Source organism: Glycine max, chromosome 7 (genome assembly GCF_000004515.6).
Source record: "Glycine max cultivar Williams 82 chromosome 7, Glycine_max_v4.0, whole genome shotgun sequence".
Lineage (NCBI taxonomy): Eukaryota > Viridiplantae > Streptophyta > Magnoliopsida > Fabales > Fabaceae > Glycine > Glycine max.
The window spans coordinates 6669483-6689657 of NC_038243.2; the positions used below are offsets into that span (position 1 = coordinate 6669483).

General features: G+C 33.5%; 3 protein-coding genes and 1 pseudogene across 3 annotated transcripts; 1 reads left to right on the plus strand and 3 right to left on the minus strand.

Moving 5' to 3' along the window:
* Positions 1-1219: 1219 nt before the first annotated feature.
* On the plus strand, positions 1220-2030 carry LOC100527910 (putative SAUR-like auxin-responsive protein). Its single transcript, NM_001248591.3, has one exon. The coding sequence runs from the start codon at positions 1430-1432 to the stop codon at positions 1808-1810; it is 381 nt and encodes a 126-aa protein (NP_001235520.1). The 5' UTR covers positions 1220-1429; the 3' UTR covers positions 1811-2030.
* A 592-nt stretch (positions 2031-2622) lies between these two features.
* Positions 2623-10940, minus strand: LOC100807609 (DEAD-box ATP-dependent RNA helicase 10-like; annotated as a pseudogene).
* Positions 10941-13753: 2813 nt separating this feature from the next.
* On the minus strand, positions 13754-14699 carry LOC100527145 (uncharacterized). The gene has a single exon (NM_001248631.3). It carries the CDS (start codon positions 14605-14607, stop codon positions 13876-13878), a length of 732 nt encoding a protein of 243 aa, NP_001235560.2. The 5' UTR covers positions 14608-14699; the 3' UTR covers positions 13754-13875.
* A 459-nt stretch (positions 14700-15158) lies between these two features.
* Positions 15159-19208, minus strand: LOC100808137 (methionine adenosyltransferase 2 subunit beta). The gene is made up of 6 exons (XM_003528826.4): positions 18850-19208; positions 17771-17930; positions 17243-17430; positions 16393-16516; positions 15962-16092; positions 15159-15703 (listed from the first exon to the last, which is right to left on the minus strand). Exons 1-6 carry the CDS (start codon positions 19165-19167, stop codon positions 15572-15574), a joined length of 1053 nt encoding a protein of 350 aa, XP_003528874.2. The 5' UTR covers positions 19168-19208; the 3' UTR covers positions 15159-15571.
* Positions 19209-20175: the final 967 nt, after the last annotated feature.

The following is a 20175-nucleotide window of genomic DNA, read 5'->3' on the forward strand; positions in this document are numbered from 1 at the left end:
TAAGTGCTACTATCTCTTGGTGAGTTGTAAATGCAACTTGAGCAATGTATTGAATTGTGTTGATATTAAAACTAGCTCAATGTATTGCTCTTTTCCACCATCTCTAGCTAATGAATTATACAGTTCTAAATAGAACCTAAATTGCAAAAGGCCCCTTAGTTCAGAAAGGAACAAAGTGAAATGTTTGGGGACAAAAGGTTGTGTGCACAATCTTAAGCATCAGCCACAAGAAGAAGCACCTAGTCAAGGTTCCATTCCTGTGGGACATCAACCCCATGGCACATATTGAGTGTCTCCTTTTTCTATTTTTTATGAAATCTTCTAGATATTTATAGCAAAGAAATAAAATATCTTTGTGAAGTTGCACATCTCAGATAATTGTCAGAATAGTGGCTCTTTTTATCTTCAAATGTTATCTTGAATTATTACCCTTGTCATGTAAGGCAATTATTAGTTTCTACATAGCAAAAAAGAAGTCAACCACGTAAGTGATAAGTAAGAGCTTATGAATAACTATGTTCCTTGTAAGTTGTAACCTCAGAAAAAGACTAGGTTCTGAGAACAGTGTCACCAACCTGTTTGGAAAACGCTGGCAAAAATCAGTCATGCACAGGAAAAGAAAAATGAAAGAGACACTACAATACAACTTGCACAATGTACAAATTTTCTTATTATTTTACCTTAATAGTGGAATTCAGAATCTTTCTAGCCCATTCTAGTTCTACTTATATAGTGAATTAACTAGTTTGACACTTAGTTTTATTAGGAAAATTTATGCTCGTTTTAAGCATCTTTTACATTTTCTACATTGAGATTTTTATCAGAAATTAAAAAATAATAATATTTTTTTAATTTATTTTAAACAAAAAATTACATCTTTGTCCTTACTCTTTACTTTTAAAATTCTGCAAAGTCTATAAAATCATTATCAGTTCAATAACTTAGTACATTCCCCCCTCTCTTTTTATCTAGGACTAGTTTATGCTTCGTGGTTCTGTTCTAATTTAAGTTCTTTCTAGGCAGCATGGGCACTAGGAGTGGGGCCCAAGTCATTGGCCAGAAGCAGATGGGTTCAGAGAAACAATGGGCTCTGTGCTTGGATGCCTAACCAGTGATGACTGAGAACAGTTTCAGTTATGTCTGTCTGTTTTGTTTTATGCATGTAAGTTAAAACTACCACCCTTATTTTTATTAACTAAAAAGATGACTTGTTTGTGTCACTAAAAATGGTTTGGTTTGGTTCCAAATTGAACCCACACTTCTAGCACCCCAATACAATGACTTTGCACCTACCTCTCTCCCTATTTAAAACTTCAATACACTTCATTGTGAGTGTATTTTAATCTTCTTTATCTTCATTCATTGGTTCTCTCTAACCAACCCTCTCTTTTCCTAAATCCTAATTAAACACCCCTCAACCAAAAAAAGCATGAAGAAGCTCAATCTAATACTCAGTAAGTGCAAGAACTTGTCAAAGCATCTAGGAAGATCTTCATCATTTAATAGCCTAAGGTCCAAGTTTGCTAAGGAAGACTTATGGGAAGGAAATGGCATGCAAGAAGGTGAACATTGTGAAACTGTATTTGTTGGCAGCACAAGGAAACGGTACGTGATAAGCTCCAAGTATTTGAACCATCCTCTCCTCAAAGCTCTCATCAACAATTCCAAGCAAAAGGGCAGTGATGAAAGTGTTTTGGTGGTCAACTGTGAGGTGGTTCTCTTTGATCATCTACTGTGGATGCTAGAAAATGCAGATCCTAAGTTTGGTTCTGACTCTTTGGAGGAATTGGCTGAACTCTATGTGTTTTAAGAGCTTTCAAAGTGCTAATTGCATGCAGATGCCTAATGTATGAAAATATGTATGTTGGGTTGTGCTTGCATTTTTCAGAATGTTATTGTTAAGAGTCATTTTTGTTTCCTTTATTATACCTTGATCTCTATGGTGCGTTAAACGATTATGTAATTGCATAGCTGGTTTCTGTTCTAACTCATGGTTTTCAAGAGCCATATGCTAAATTAATGCCATGAAATCATTGGTTTAGGTAATTGGCCTTGGTGCATGGCTTTAAGGGTGAGTAACATCATAACACTGAGAATAAGCATAGGACTAGTTTTGTATGATCTATTATAGTTTGGGGGCAGCTAAGAACATTTTGTTCAAGGGCAAAATACAAAGATAAAAAATATTTTTAGAATTAATGTATCAAACTTCATTTAGACTCTTTCGTTAATTATGATTCTATTAAAAAAAATTACATCTTTCTTGAATCTTGGTGGAAACAAATATAGACTCTCAGAATTCAATTCAGCTACTTTTTGTTTGGTGATTCTTTATCATAGAGAGAACATTGGGTTAATAAAATGAAAAGTATCAATACATGACTCAGTTTCAGCATTTGTAGTATTAATAAAAATAAATCTTTTAACAACTCTGATAGTATCTGTCAATGATATTATGACTTTCTACAAATTTTAATATCAATAACAACTAATTTTGAATATCTTGTAATTAAGTATATTATTCTATGAAGTAAAATAAAGTTTTAAATATCTTTAATATTAACTTTAACAAGTAAATTAAAATAAGGATTTGAAATTATTGATGAAAGAAAGAAAACTTCAGAATTAAAAAATAGTTACAAAAAGGCCAAATGACCTTGCAAGTCTCTGTGTGGCAACCCACAAGCTACGTCTTTAAAGAGGCTTATTCCCAAATTGAAAAAAAAAATGCTTAAGTAATTGCACGAAACATAATATAATGATACAATCGTTTCAAAAATATAACTAGAAAATTGTTTATATAATCATCAATCGGGATATATTTTTTTAATTTAATGCAAAAATTCTCTCAAAATTTGAATACAACGCACAAGTTGCATGACATCTCAGTCTATCAATTTTTCATGGCTTCATTTGATTCATTCATCTGCCGCATTAATTCACTCATTGGCAATGATATGATCTCATCTTCTAAACTTTTTGGATGATTTTCCTTCCTTGAGACCCAAGTACTTGTCTATATCCTCCCCATCGTAATCTTCTTCGCCCCTTCGTTTCTTCTTCCCTCCAGTCTCCTTCATTTTCTACACAAGCAAATGTACAAACACTTACTTTCTAGTGTATAATTATTTAAAGCACATAAACATTGGCTGATGTCAAATCCTTTATCATATTTAATTCCAGGAATATAATCACAGCAATAGTCTTTACATACTCATACAAAACAAGTTGCTTTCTGCCACACAACTGCTTGCTCTTAGAAACTAATACCAGAAAATTCACTATCACATTATTTTATGAGGAATACTAGCAACACTGCCTCTGAAAACTGGAGAGAGAATCATTAAATGATAAGTGCGACTCACAAAAATTGATGATTTTTAACAAATTTCAGTCAATCAAAAGGAGAGTGTTGAAAAGAGAATATCAGAGAGTGTCACTAGCATTCCTCATAAAATAATGTGATAAGTGTCAAAGAGAGTGTCTCTTATTTTATTATAACCAATGAAAACTAAATTCAACTGGGGCAGGCAAATAAAGGGACATCACAACAACTTCCAAGTTCCAACAAAATCCCTCACCTTATTTTTTAAAAAAGAAATAGTAAAAAAATAGTGTAAATTATAACTAGGCTCAATCCGAAATTTTACCATGACAGCTAATCTTTTGGCCTCACTAACACGCTCTTCCAAAAGTAGAACTTCCTCTTCTTGTGCAGGATACTCTGGTAGCTTGTTGCCTGAAATATATTTGTTATTCATTAAGAAACTTTTGTTCCTCAAACTGTCAAAGCAAAGACAGCATATACTACTCACCTATAAGCTTCTCTATTTGAATGTACCACCCCAGCTCATACTGATTTACAAGGGAAATGGCAACCCCAAAGCGCCCTGCACGAGCAGTCCTTCCCACACGATGTATATAATCCTGTAGCTCACAAGATCAGGAATCTAGCGAATATAAAAATGAAAAAAAATCCTAAAATGTTTTTCTATTTCCATGATTCCAGGTCTTGTGCTAATTTAGATGTGTCTTGTGTCCTTAATGTATCACAATGAAAACAAATTCCTACAATATACGAGGCTAACTGTAAAGTTTTAGAGTGTGTTTGGATGGAGAAATTTTAAATTCTAAGAATTTCAAATACTTCAATTGAAATTCTTTTATTTTCAAAATTTTGTGTTGGGATAAAAAAAATTAAAATTATGAGGATGAAAAAAAGAAAAAATATGGTTGATGTGCTAGTTATACGTGTTCCTCTATGCTCACATCCGATCGATGTTGTAGAAGTTCAGACGGTGTTTATTGGAGACTGTAAGAAGAAAATTTCAATTTCTCACCTTTTAAAAGAAAATTGAAATTTCAAATTTTTAGTTGTTTAAAATTCTGTTTTAAAATTCTTCATAAAAAACATCCAAACAATGAATTTTAAATTACAGAAATTCAAATTCTCTGTTCTATTAAAATTCTCTATTCAAACATATTCTTAGTTAATTATAAATTAATAACTGTAATAGAGCATGTCAATAGAAGTACAAAAGAAATACATAGGACATCTTACTTTGGAGTTTGTGGGAATGTCATAGTTAATCACCATATCTACAGTTGGAATATCCAGTCCTCTACTAGCTACATCGGTACAAAGGAGAATATTGCATTCCCCAGATTTGAACTTATTCGAGGCTCCAAGTCTCTTTGACTATCAGAAGATTTTTACAATAAAAATTAGTATACTTCATTGGCACACCTGTAAATAATGAAAAGAAGACAAAGACGGTTCCTTCTTCCACCCCACCATCCCCTCCCATAGCAAGGGAAGAAGAAAACATGGGAACAAATTACAATTATAATACAGGATGTGAAGTACAATTACCTGGCTCATATGACCATTAATTGGGATGGCCTTCAGACCAAGATTCCTAAGGATCAAAGCTAGAAGCCGAGTTGCATCACAAGTGCAAGTGAACACCATTGATGTACTTCCAGACATTTCAGTGAGAATGTAAACAAAGTAGCAATCCTATGAGCGAAACGCATAATTAATGAACACAATCATCACAAACATAAAAAATAATGGACATGATTCATGAAAACTAAAATGCATGAATTTATATTAATTTCATTCCAAATAGCCAATATATTCCAAGTGTTCCATACAAATATTGTGCTCTCTAACAATAGTCTTATTTTGTAATTGACTAAATAAAATACTTTTACTTTGCTAAATCAATAGCATGGCAAAGAATTAATTCACAGTTGAAGTTTATCCTACCTAACCATGATTATGTGTCACCAGTCTAGTATGTCGCAAGCAGCTGATACCTTTTAAAGGAAAACGATGGCAATATATGAAACTTGTTCATTAAATTTCTTCTGTAGTATATCTTTGACAACCTCACTAAGACACTTATCAAGTATAACTAATTTTAGGGCAATAAATAAAAATAGACTTTGTTTGAACCAGGCATCAATGCTTGTAAAAAAAAAGGGGGAATATAAGTGGTAAGACATTTCAAGTAACTTTTCCCCTATACAAGTAACTTTTCCATTGGGCCAAGAAGCCATGAGTAGTAAGAAATTCAATGTACAAATGACAGTCATTTCTTTATTTAAAATCCAACATTTTGCGGAACAAGGGAGAAGAAAAACCTTGTGTTTGGCAGGCAAAAAGAGATATTGCTGCTTCAATGTGTCAACAGTGGAATACTTAGATGATGCTTCAATCTAAATTGAATAAAACAGATAGTGATTAACATCAGAACAAAAGAATTAATATATAAATAATAATACTCCCCTCCCTTGAAAGATGCTTAAAGTATATTTCCTTCACTTCTAATTTTAAAATTACACGCCTCTCCCTTAAGAGATGAAATGTACTATGCTTTAGTCCATTACTCCATTTTACAGTAAAAGAACCTCTAAGCAAGGGTGAGCAATTGTAAATGGGCCCCTCAAGGACATTTGTCCTTTTGTGAGACTTCTCGTGTCACCGACAACTAATTTTGAACACCCTAAAACATGAAAAGAAGTTTCCTTACTATCAACTTTGCTTTGGAAGTTGGAACTTAAACAAAATCTTCATTTCATCTTTTACAATTCCAAAATTGATAGTAAGGGTTTAAAACTAGCTATCACTAATACTAAGAATAGACGAGAGAAACTTTGTGCTTAGGAAGCTTGTTTATGTTACAATGAACTGAAGTGAAAGATATTAATTTATCAAGGGAAGGGTGTATAATTTTTCAAAATAGAGGACAGGGCAAGGTAATTTAAGTATCTCTCGTGAATGTGGATTGTAATTTACCCAATAAACATATATGTAACTGTTGAGAATCAAAATAGGATCAATTTCATATTGTCTTCATTATCATATCAGAATTATAGAAACAATATCTCCTATAATTAATTGTAATTAATCTATATAAAGAAGCATCCACTGTGTACGCAGATACACAGTTTTCATTTCAATATCCCTCAGTTCTCTCATTTTACAGTAACTATTACAGTTGTACCTTCACAGGATTCCTTAAACAAACCCTTTGCAGCTTCTGGACCTGCAACAGCGAGAGTGCAACTTGATCTATTAGCAACATAAATTTAAAAATACATGTCAACAATCAAGTATCTGCAGCATATAAGCAGCCCATAGAAATTATTTTGTTCAATTCCATTTGCACCATAACATCCTTATTGAAGCAAATGCATGTTAACAAAATATAATAGATTTGGCTTACAATAAAAAAGGTTAAATGCTTCTCAAAACCTATCAAAACATCATAACCAACAACCAGCATTTATGTTAAATTCCAATAAGCTTCCTCCAATGACCTGCATCAAATAGGGTTTCATAACTCCGAATATGTTAAAAAAAAAAGGTTCACCTGCATATTAAGATATTGGTCAATGCCAAGGGATAAAAAGGCAAGCGTTACAAATAATATACATTTTGAGTGAGCAGTAATTAATAAATTTACACATATACCTTCTTAGTCATTGTAGCAGAAAACAGAAATGTCTTTCGCTCACGAGGAATCATTTGTAAAATCTCATTAAGTGATTCCTCGAAGTCCTCATTCAACAACCTATCTGCCTCATCTAAGACCTGCTCAAAATACAGAGTAATCACATTAGTCCAAGTATATGTGGATGAGAATATAATATGCACAATGTAGACAACGAAATGGATTACTTATTTCTTTTTGTCAAATCCACTAACATGTCCAAGCATCCATAACTGCAAAATAGAATGTATGGCATCCTACATCTAAATGACATGTAAACCAGCAACAGATTTGCTTTAAACACAATTGTGTAATCATACAAGATATACCTAAACTAATGCAGAGACATACATGCTTCAACAATAAATAAACTTGTATCAACATAAAAAACCATATTCAAGTCATCAAAAACAATCCCACAGTTCAGTTACATGCCTGATGGATTCAACATGTAACCCGTGATGGAGCAGTTGAAACAAATGATCACTTCTATTTTGAATGTGGCTACTCCAAGCAAGTTTTACAGCAGGCTACAAACACAGTTTGATTATAATCTGGATTCTACGTCACCAAAAAAAAAAAATCTGGATTCTACATTTCTACTGGTTTTAATATTTGGAAACAGGTATTTGAAAGGACAAAGAGAAGAAAATCTCTGTTATTTTCAAGGTGACCGGCAACAGTTCTTTATTATTGTCTTTATTTCATGAGGAAGGCTAGGTCAGAAGCCTGAAGCTTTCAGGTGATACATATGCAGACATATGAAGGGGATAATTGAAGGATAAATAGGAATAGAGGTACTAAAGTTGAATGCTTTATTTGTTTTGTGGTCTCTTGATTGTTGGTCTAAATAGAGAGTATGCCCTCTTTTTCTTGAACATATTTTGAGATCTGAAATATATAATTTCAAATTTTTTAAAAAGAAGTATTTATAACCATCAAAAAAGCATTCACTATATTTCTTCATCAAATATATGAACATACAAATCTTCTTATGACGCAGAAAGTAACATCAGTAATTCAATATATATGTGTAGAAATCATACCAAGTATTTTAATCTACCAAGAGAAAATCCTTTGGTGTGTTTTAGGTGATCTAAAACTCGTCTGGGAGTCCCAACCTGCAAGAATATGAATTCAACATAAATAGATAAACAAAATACATACAGCAAAATGAGAAGACCTAAAAATAGTGGAAAACTAAAGGCAGCACAATATCAATCTTGTGCAAGCAGATTGTGCATAAGTTCAGCTTTCTCTTGTCAATTGAATAATCGTTGTTTGCATCATTCGAGTGCAATGTTTCAACCCATAAACAGTCTCACTCAGTCACTGAAATGCTTGTTAACACCAAAAGCAATTATTAAATCTATTCTTCCACGTTATAAGAAGCTAGTTAAATTCCAAGACATTCACAAAAAAGAACAAAAACAGTCCATGTAAAGACATAAGGACTCCTACAAGATACAGGTGTTAAGAGGTACACAAACTTCAAACTATATTTTTGAGGGATGAAAATGACCAAAGTTGTAACCAGATTTCATTCAAGCAATTAAATTTGGGGAGGGGGGATTAATATCAAGTTACTGGTCTATTTATCAAGACCAAGCAAATATTGGATCATAAAATATTAACTTAATATGAGGCCAAAAATCAATGGAAGTCATAGTATTCAATGAAGTATAAAGCATGACCCGAGAAAGATTTAAAACTATTATGGGTTCCTGTAATTACATTTCTAACTATCCCTAGTGTTGTTTGAGATTTGCCAATGGCAAGGGTGAAATCATATTTATATTTAGACTTTTGGAGCAGATATGGCAGGAAGCAAAACAAAAACAGAAGAACAAAAAGCAAAAAGAAAGACAGATCATTGCCAAGACACGTTGAACCAGAATTTGGAATTCCAAACAAGTTTAATCAATGCTCATCGTAGAATATTGTAGTCCAAGGAAACTCTTCTATATATAGATAGTAAACCTCTACAGGTGAAATATAACAAAATTTTCCTATTCGCCATGATGAGGCTTGTGCTTTAAAGAAGTGAACCAACTATTACATCATAGACTGAAAACCTTGACCACACCTTCGCCATTAAAGACTAAGGAAAACAATTAATGGATGAAGTAAAAAGCTAAAAGATTGGCTTGAACATACTTGGACCCTATAACAGGACGATTCAATTAAAACTTTCCCAAGTAGCAGTATTTTAAGTTTTCAGAACATACAAAACATGGTTTTTTATCAATCATTCCCTTTGCATATACAAGAGTTAAATTGTGGCAAGGACCATAACTATACTCAATAGACAGCAAGTGAATGTTAAAGAAACCAATAATAGGAATTTGTTCCAGCAATATAATCATTAAATCTTTTTATGATAATACTCTAACATCATTGGAATTGGATAGCTTATCAACTACAAAACATTATATATATATCTGTCCAAGTATATTTGTATCCAAGATAGTAATTTAAGAAAATAAGAACAAAATCAATCCTATCTCTATGCAAGAGAAATCATATAATTAACACAATGCTCATAAAAAAATTCTGATCAATAATGAGTTAGATAAGCCACTAATTGATTTAGAAACCAACAACAAATAACAAAAAAAAAAGTGTACATTTCTTTAGTAAAACATTAGTGATATATTTTACAGACACTCAAGATTAAATTTTGGATCTCACTCAACTATTAAGTATTACCTAACACTATTGAAGTACAAGAAACAAATGAAATCAAAGCATGATTACAGCAATGGTAACACTTACAATAATATGAGGTTGCTTTGCTATCTTGATGGATTGTTGTACCATGTCAATTCCTCCAACAAGCTAGTAAAAAAGGAAACGATGTCAATCAAATAGATTGTTTAATATACATGTATTAAATAGAACATTAAAACAGTGCCTAGCCACCATATAAAGCTAAGTATCATGTTGGAAAGAGTCTCAAGGGGAGAAAACAAAACAAAATCAGCTATGCAGGAAGCAATAAAATTAACAGATAATTAATCATTTCAGAAAAATAGATTGAAACTCACCACGGCACATTTCACACCAATTCAGAGCCTAGAGCTTCAAACTGCTCCGCAATTTGAATGGCAAGTTCTCTAAATCAATACAAAGGTCAAAAACAGAAGAAATAAACTTGTTACATAGCAATCAGAACAATTACAATCAATAAAATTCAAATTATATGAAAATCAAACCCATGATTAGGTATCAAAATTATCAAACCTTGTGGGAGACAACACACAATCAAAGAAATGTTTTGGGCGTGGTGCTTCTAAGAGGGCATGCAATATGGGAAGAGCAAAAGCTCCAGTCTTACCATAACCAGTTTGGGCAAGTCCTGTCACATCTTTTCCTGAAAAACGCAACCACAAATAATGGTCAGCAATTTGATAGGGTTTCATCATCATTGATAATAAGCCACCATCTAGAACTAAAATAGGGGAAAATATAGAAGTTCGAATGGGATGCTATGGGAAAATAATTACAATCAACAAAAGCAAATATAAAAGCACTAATATTAATACATATAGTTTCATGTTCAAAATCCAAAAAATCATCAAGGTCATGCAAATCATCATTTTTTCTGCCTGTTCCTATTTTATAATCAGAAAAGTAAACCAAAAAAAATCAGAATTAAAACAGCAAATATCATATTGACTTACAAAACTCAATAAAGAGCTAACCTTCCAATGCAATAGGAATTGCTTCTGTCTATATCTTTAATGGACTTTTCCAACCCAATTTTTCGCAAGCTTCCACCAATGACTCGGAAAAGCCCAAATCCCTAAATGTTTTTATTCCTTCATTCTCTTCCCCCATTCTTAGTTTCTAACCTCTGAATAAATTTCAACTTAAAAATCTAAATAGCTTATATAAGGTCAAAAATCGTAACCGCAATTGAACAAAATCATAACTGAATAATCATATTATCGAAATGAGTCCTTCCACTTACTACAATGACAACATTAAGATTTTTTATTTATTTTGAAGACAGAAGCAAGCATACCAGGATGACATTTTTATATTGTTTGAAGGTAATATAAGTGAAGAAAAAAAATGTGTTTACTAACACACATTGCGGAATAAAATGATATATTTTGTATTTTAAGAAACCAAACTAAATTGATAAATAGGATGCAGTACGTAAAATCTTTCTATACTTTATCTATTTTTTGTCATTTTAATTAAACTGGTTTATGTGAATTGGTAAAAACAAACACAAAAGTATATATTGAAGGCCATTGTTTGTGTTCTGCTAACTTGATCTTTGGTATCAAATATTTAACTATTCTTCCTTTGAGTGACCCTAACCTGGATATGTTAATTAGCAAAGTCTTATCTTCCTTTGATTGACCCAAACTTATAGGAGATACTAAACCAGTAAGGTCGTTAAACAAACTATACTAGACCAAATTTAAGCTTGTAATGTATAATGGGCAAAAATACCATCCAACTCAACCCAAATTGTACTATAGGTGAAAAAAGGTACATGAAGCAGGGGATAGCTCTGGTTCCACGGTTTAACTTAAATTCGAGGAAATTCAAAGCACAATTGCTCACTTAAGATTTCAAAGTGTGCCGAACACCCATTAGTGGTTCCAGTGAAACACTTACCAGATCAGTTTTCATTTAAGGGTATATAACCAAAGCAGAAGCAAGATTGAAAAGGTTAGCTTTAGAAAATCATCAAATTTAGAGGTTACCTTCATGAAAAATAACATAGTAGCATTAATTCAAAACCAAAAACTTCGCAGAACGTGATGATTGTAACTGGGGCAAATTAGACATTCATATTTTCTTCTGGTTTGTTCAATTGATTTGAAGAAAAACACATAATATTTTGAAATAACAAGAGAAAGTGATGCAGATAGATAGAAACTCGCCTAGTGTCACCTTCAGCAGGCAATGAACTTCGAATCTGGATGGATTCAACGAGCACCAACATAGAGAAGCCAAAAATTTTGGAATTATGGTTTTACGAGATTTATTTATGATACAAAATCGAAAAGAAAAATAAATAAGAATATTTTGATTTTTTTTACCAACGACGAGTTTTTACTACCGAAGCAAAAAAAAAAAGCTTCATTTCATGAATAGTTGATCAATACACCAAGGCGCTTGAAGGCTTGAAATTGAAGAGAAGTTTTTATTATACATCTGACCTTTGCAAGTTTTTAGAATTTGACGATCCTATTGTCATGCATGCACATATACACCATCTCTAATCATAAGGGTTTCATCCAATGTTTAAGCACATTGAGATTCAACCTTCTTCTCCAAAGTTTTCATCATGCTTGCAAATATTGTTGGACTTTCATGGCCTACTGATGTAGAGGTTTTAGTTAAAGACCATTCCATTAGGAGCATGCCTTATGAGGGAATCAAGAAATTCTTCTGACCTGGTGGACTTCCATTTAGGGACTTACTATAGTCTCCAATTCCATCAAACTTTAAAAAAAATGTGAAAATAGGACAACTATCATCTGATATGGGTGAAGCTTCTCTTTCTAAACCTATGGAAACTGGAAAGAATCCCTGGCATCAAGTTATACATGTGAAGGCATCAGCTCAAGTCAATTTCTGCATCTAGGACCCAAGTCTTGTCTCCAACAAGAAGTACAAAACTTTTTGGTTCAAATGCATAGGCCAACCCTCTTCAGCTTCAAGAAACTAGGCAATTTCTTATTCATCAATATCCCTCCTTCATTGTCTAATCCCATTTGCTTTTAATTTTAATTGTTACCTAAGAAAAAAAATTTATACTTATTTTAGCTGTCATTTGTCAAATAGAGTTTAATTGGCCTATATTATCAATGTAAAGTTTCTAGAATATCAACTAATCAAAAATCATTTATAATATAACTTTTAAGATGATTATTATAAAAATCATTACACTAATATTACTTTTTATCAGCAAAAAAAGAATTTCATCGACGAAGAGGATACAGGTACGAGGGGTACCCACCCTTACAAAGACGGTTCAAGACACAGACTAAGTCACTGATAACAGATAACTAAGCCTACAAGATGTAAAATAAAAGACCAAAACTAAACTATGATCTAATAATATCCTCTAATTCAAAAGCAGACTCCCCTTCTCTATTTTCTATAGTTTTGTAAAGTTTATAAACTATATGCTAACATTACTAATTCCAAAAAATTGCAGCTGCTATAATACGTGTCTGCATAAGCATAATAACCACCATTCCCAATAGGCTCCAACACGGTATTGTCAATTGTGCTTCCTATACTACGAGTTTCAGCACCATTTGGTTTCTGCAGTAACTTTCTTCCGCACATCACAATACAGGAGCAACAAGCTCCAGTATTAGCAGACCCATCACAATACACTTATCATATAAGATGGTAGGTGATAGTAAAAGACCTTTATACTCTATATTATTTATTATAGTCAATAACGTGTAAGCACATGATTGAAATAGCTAGAAAATCGTGATTAATCTTTTTTCCAATGATAACAGTTCTGCAATTGATTCTGGAAAAGAACAATGCTCAATCTCATGACCATTGAACAGCAGCTACACACATACACACAAGACACTAAAACTCTCACTAAATTATACACCATCATTTTTTGTAACATAACTTTACACAAATTTACATGTTTACCATAAAGATGTACTTCTCTTGTTACCAATTCAACCTTTGATCCCTTCTGTTTACCCCTCAAATTCAATATTTACTCACCCAAAAAGAACATCAAAGCACAGTAGTAGCAATCCTCAGCTATGCTTTCTTTGTCGGAAAGCTCAATAGATAGATAGATAGATAGATACATTATACATATATGATACAAAAGTGAACATGTTTTGCAAATTGAAACTAAGCTTAACTATGACTTCTTTTCAAGAAACGGTTCGAGCACAGCTGACTTGGGGTTCTTCATGGGGGGGCCTTTTTCTCTGCGCTCAAGTTCTTCCAACCTGAACGTGATCAACCTGTCCCAGTTCCCTCCTTCAAAGAGAACCCCTGCCTTTCCATCAGTGATTCTTTGCACAATCCCACAGTACATGTAAAACGGGTTATTCGGGTTCTTCACAATGGCAATCATCCCTGGCAGCAACAAAGGCAATTCTGGTGGTTTAGGCTTCTTAGACAGTGCTAGTTTCAGGCTTTTGCTCCCTTGACTTGGTTTTAGAGGAGGAGGGTTTTCCTGAATGAACTTTTTCAAACCCTTCTCACCCCCCGGAAACCCCCCAGTTAACCCCATCAGTTCCTTCTCAAAACCATCTTCTGCAGCAACACTTGCCAAGGACTGTGTTGTTGATGATTCCTCCTCTAACTCTTGCTCTTTGTCACTTGTTGCTGATGCTGGTGCCTTCTCATCAACACCAAGTTCCCTCTTCAGCTCTTGTTTAAGACCTGCTTCTCCATTGCATAGTCCTCTTCCTCCCAAGACTTGCAGCATGTCAAATTTGGCACGTGGTTGTGCTGTTGTTGGCTTGTTATGAATGGTGGAAGCCTTGTTACGAGGGTAGAGATGAGTGAGGGTGTCTTGGCCTAGGAACTGGGAGCGGAGAAGAGAGCCATGCAGGCCATGAAGAACAACAAAAGATGACATCATTAACTAACTGTTCTGTAAAGTGGCCACAGATGGCATTGTGAGAGAAGAGGGAGTGAGTGAGGTTTGGAAAGAATAGATTCATGGTCTAATGCTGACCACAAAGGTGCTTCTTGGATAGCCCTATCTTTTATGTTTTTTTAAAGAATAGTAAGTTAATAACTATCAGAAAGAAAAGCTTCCTCCCATTTAATCCTGACCACAAAGTACATTCATTTGGCCAAACTCCCATAACATTAGTGCCAACTAGGGCTATTCTATAGTTTGAGTGTTTCCCCTTCAATTATATTTTTTTTTTTGTGGCATGTATGGTAACCTCTAATTTAGATTTTTTTAAGTCCAAGCACCTGGTTTACCACTTCTTAAGTTAAAAATAAATTAAACCAAACATGTAATCCATCTTAAGAAAATCAAACAGTAATAAAATTTGAGGGTTAATACTGTACTTTTTTGTGTAGTTAGAGTGTGAATTTGCGTTTCGTAGCTGGTTAAACGTCAGACAAAAAATTTCTTTCTTTCACGTTCAGTTGCATTAGAAAGTGGAACAACGAAAATATAAACACATTATTAGCAATTGGAAGGCAATTCCTACAATAATCACTCGAGTATTTTGCCATTCACTGAACATAAAATGTTCAATGTTTCAGTGCGTTAATACACTGACTTGTAGTATAAAATGCATATCTTGGAAATTATTGGGAGAATGACACAAAACCAACTTGTTGGACTTGGAAGAAAGTGATGAATGACAATTGACGTCTGCCTTTGTGACTTCATTAGCTACTTGCCTTTTTCTAATTCCCAGCAGCTCCTACAAATTGGCTTGGTTTGACTTTTTCAAGAATTTATCTATTATACAACAATCTAAATGTAGTAAGAGCTTTTGAGAGCACATTTCAGTCTTAATGGTAGGAAAGAAGACTCAAATGCTAACAAGGAAGCCTTATTTGATATCTTTGTTGTCTCATCATTGCCTAGCCTCGGTTGTGAGTGTCAATCTCACTCCATCTTTAAATGAAACAGGATGAATTCTTAGGGTTTGAACCAATCTAGTGATATCCATAGATATATCAGCTGGGGACTTCACCCCTCGATCAACCTGAAAAATAAGGCAAAAATACATGTCATAAAGCACAATAAGAGGAGATAAATCTTATCAGGCAGCTCAAATGGCCATCAAAAAGTGAACGAAAACTTTGATAGCCTTGATTAATGAGGATACAAAATCTTTAATTTTTTTAAGGAGTATTGTTAGAGGTTAATAATTTTGTATACTAGGATAATGCAGATAAACAAAGAAAGCAAGTTTCTGATTCCGTAGCACAAAATTTTGTGATAAAATGAAGCAGATACATACCGATGAGGCAGACACTGATTTGATTAATGAGGCATCATATCCTCTAAATTCTGCAACAGCCTCAGCCATTTGTAAACGTGACACCCTATCAGCTCCACCAACATTAAGTAACAATTGCATTTGCTTGCCCTCTGTGACAAGAATCAGAAAAGCAGAATTCATTAATGCAAATTTGAGATACCTCATTAGCATATGAAATTATAATTAAAGAACAAGAGGGACTTATTATTTAATGCCAAAATTATACACAAGAAAATGTCATACATGATTGTCAATCAGTTATAGTATAGAGAGAATTTCTGCAAATATTTTATTATTAAATTTTGCAAGCTTAAAAAGGGTGTCACTGAAAATCAGCATCATTAAGAAATTTTTCACAGCATAACATACGTCCAACCAATACATTAGCTTAGGTACTAGAAGTCCTGTACCCGATATCCATTGGCTAGTTAAAGTTAGTATGATAGTTACAAGATCCTTGACATAAATTGGACAACGAAACTCATCATGAAAGAACTCCACTTTTTCTCCTTTAGCAAGGGCACCATCAATCCACTGCAACAATTAGATAGTATGTTAGAAACAGGAACAGAACACACTTAGATGTGGATAAATCTACTGTATTATTCTTCTGAAAATACAGATACCAATATGGTATTAGTATCCGTGGGTAGACTTAATAAACTGAAACACAAAAGATAACACAGGGTATTTGAGAGAGACCCTGTACTCTCAATCACTATTCTTTAACCTCTACTTATTTCTTGCCTTGCTGGCTCACTCTTCTCTCCATCTCTTTCCTTAGAGCCATACAAGTCCATTTCCCCCCACCTAATTCCCTTGATTGCATCTCTGGAAATATGGAACACAAGTCACTCAATTCCCCTTGGTTGCCCCTATATTTAAGTGGGTACTAGAAGAATTAGAAGAACCTAACAAGTGATAGAGGAAATTGTAATCTTTGTAACAAAGTAAAGCAAAGAAAAATGTAAATCATAAATACTGTAAGGTTTTCTCTTTCAAAAAGGGGAATTAAAGGCACTAAAGGAACAACAAACAAAAAACCATGAATGATGGGAAATGACTTTTTTTAATACTGCAGATTGAAAAATGGTGAGAGAGCACTACCATCATCTTTTAAAAAAGAAATATATTATTCTTCTTGCAATAAGAAGCGAAATTCACAAAGCATCCAACTCTAGAGTTTCATCAACCCAAATGCTTGAAGCATTAATTTGCCAATAAATTTTATAATAAAAAGTCCACATATTGCACAAGCACCTGAATAGGAAGAGATTTTGGAACTGGTGAGACTGTTTGTGGCCCATAGATGATACTGCTTCTCAAAATTGCAAAGTTCGGATAATTTTCTGAAATGAACTGCTCTGCTGCCACTTTAGTTTTTCCATAAACATTTACTGGAACAGCAATGTCTTCTTCCTTGTAAAAGGACTTCTCCCCTTCATAAACTGATGAGATGAAACATAAATTAGAATTTTGATAAAAGTCAAAGTGTAAATGGACATGGATATGGATAGTAAACACGACATATTAATCAAGAAAGAAAATTTAACCCCAAACATGATTCATCCCTTTGTATTGCTAAAAATGGATAAGGGATAAACAAAAAAATTCAGAAATTTCAATGCTTATAATGTTAGTTTTTAGTTAAGAATGACAAACGTTAGAAACAGAGAAAGATAAAGCAGGAAAGAAGTGAGTAGAGGCTCAAAAAGGTTATAAAAATATCTTCCTTTTTTCATAATGCCCATTCCTTGACCTTCATCTATCATGGTAAGATTGGATTACCTTGATCTGTGGAGAGATGAATGAGAAGAGTACTTCTCTTTTCAAAGCTTTGCAACCATTTTACTAGAGACGATGGCACATTAATAGCATGTGCAGTAGCAGGATCAATTTCACAAGCACGAGGAACTGAGATGGCAGCACAATTGACAACCACATCAGGCTGCCATTACCAAACAAACAAACAGAATTGTCAATAATGAAACAAATCACAATATTATTTTACACACTATGAAATGCTAACATGTGATCCTTTATCCTCATGTTTTCTATTAATGAATTTCTATTTGGGGAAGGCTAGCTATACCTTTAAGATACATTTAATGGATAAAAGGCTCAAAATCTTGTAAGACATTGGCATCTGTTGAACTTATTAATATTTAAAATAACCATTGCATGAAATGCACTTTCTCTGTCTCACCTAGATCCTTGTGTGCGCACATACATGATCATACTCACACTTGTGCATGGCAAGAAGAATGATTAATGAGTGGCTATCAAGTTGAGAGGAAAGGGAGGCAAAAATCTTTTATATAGAAACAAATTCCACAAGTCCAAAAGCATGCAGGATTCCACAAGTACCAAAGGTGTAAGCCACTCAGTGTCAACCCAGAAAAAGACTGGGTTATCTACATTGGCCTAAAACCAGTTGCATATCCATTTATAATCATCTTAAACAATCATTCATATAAGATGCACAAATACAAAGTTTTAGCAGCTAAATTGGCAACATATCTCACTTGGTATGCCAATGACCCTTTAAACTATCTAAATATTGTTATGAATAAGCAGCAAACAAGTAAGTAGTTCAGTGAGTCAATAGAGAGAAGAAGGGTGCCTCGTATGAAACTCAAACCAAACACTTTCCAATTTGAGGCTCCACAAAGTGTACCTAACAGAACCACCAAATCATGATAGATAGTTCAACCAGCAACATATCAAAAAAGGAGCAAACTTTAATCCCAAAAGGAAGTTCACAAAACGACCCACTAATCGAAATCATTTTTTTTTCCTCACCCAATTGAAAAGGAAGACACATAATCAACACAACCAAATTCAAGTGAGGAAGGTGAGAACAGAACCTGACCAAAAGTGTTGGAAATGGCTTCAAATCCAAAGCCAGTTTTCAAATCCACTTGAAAAGGAAGAGAGAAAGGAATGGCATCCAACAGAGGTTGGGGAGGAGGAGAGGAGTGATGGGTGAAAGCGAGATCGAAAGCAAAAGGAGTTCCATTATTGGCATTGGCATGAACATAGGCTTGTAGCAGATGCTGACCCAAGTAACCTGTGCCTCCCACAACCAAAATCTTCACCTTACTCATCCTTCTTTGTTTCTGTCTCTGGTGTCTTTCCTTGCTTGGAGTTGAGTTGTGATCCCTTCGTGTTAATTTGTATTGCATGGGTGAGCATTTCCGATTTTTTTTTTTTTCGTTCTCATGAATGACACAATTCAACTCTATAAAAATAAAAATTGAGTATTTATTCGATTCTCACAAAATTGAAACTTTGAGTATTTTTTTCTCAGAAAATTGAAAATTTTTATTTTGGGTTGGATGTAAGTTACAATAAATCTGAATCTATCCCATAATTATTTTTATTAGTCATACGTATAATTCATATAAATATAATATCTTACATCAATTATACATTTAACTAAAAAATTTAATTACTTACATCTAATTACAACAATTTCAATTAAATATTAATTTTTTTCCAACTTATAATACTTGAATTAAATAAAAAAAATATTTTAAAGACAATATCATTATATAAATTATAATTAGTTGAAATTTCTTTAAATTTGAGATAACAAAAATATTTTTTTATTATATTTAAAATTGAAGGAAATAATTGGTATAAATATAATATTTTTATATTAGTTATTAATATAATTGATATAAAAAAGTAAGATGTTTCGATTTTGTAAAAAAAAATACTAAAAATTTATCATCGATGAATTTGAAATATCTTTATATTTATAAAAATGGAAAAAAAAATATTTTAACCTTTTTTTTAGTTAATTTCGACATACCGTATAAATCAGTTAAAATTAAAAATGAGCTTGAGTGGGGCCTAGTTGGAAAACGCAATAACGCATTGTTTAGATAGATCGATAGATTTGGGGAGCAGCACTTACAGGCAAATTTACGGAGGAGGGTTGGTTTTAGAAACTATTTACTCAATGGGGTCTCATTTATAAGAAATTACGGGGGGGTTTGTTTTCTACGTGGGTGCCGCCATTGACACTGGCGGGATGCTTGAACCGCCAGTGGCAATGACGGGATAGGGGCTGACTAGGAGAGAGGGGGAGGGGTGCCGCCAGCAGCAATGGCGGGATGGGAGGGGATAGGAGAGAGAGAGGTGTCCCGCCCTTGGAGATGGCGGGATAGGAGAGAGGGGGTGGTCCC

Coding starts and splice junctions, on each gene's coding strand:
- LOC100527910 (NM_001248591.3), top strand. CDS start 1,430: ATGAAGAAGCTCAATCTAATACTCAGTAAGTGCAAGAACTTGTCAAAG.
- LOC100808137 (XM_003528826.4), bottom strand. CDS start 19,167: ATGCAATACAAATTAACACGAAGGGATCACAACTCAACTCCAAGCAAG. Junction 17,431..17,770: donor TCATCTCTCCACAGATCAAG/GTAATCCAATCT, acceptor TCATCTCATCAG/TTTATGAAGGGGAGAAGTCC. Junction 16,093..16,392: donor AACTAGCCAATGGATATCGG/GTACAGGACTTC, acceptor TTCTTGTCACAG/AGGGCAAGCAAATGCAATTG.
- LOC100527145 (NM_001248631.3), bottom strand. CDS start 14,607: ATGATGTCATCTTTTGTTGTTCTTCATGGCCTGCATGGCTCTCTTCTC.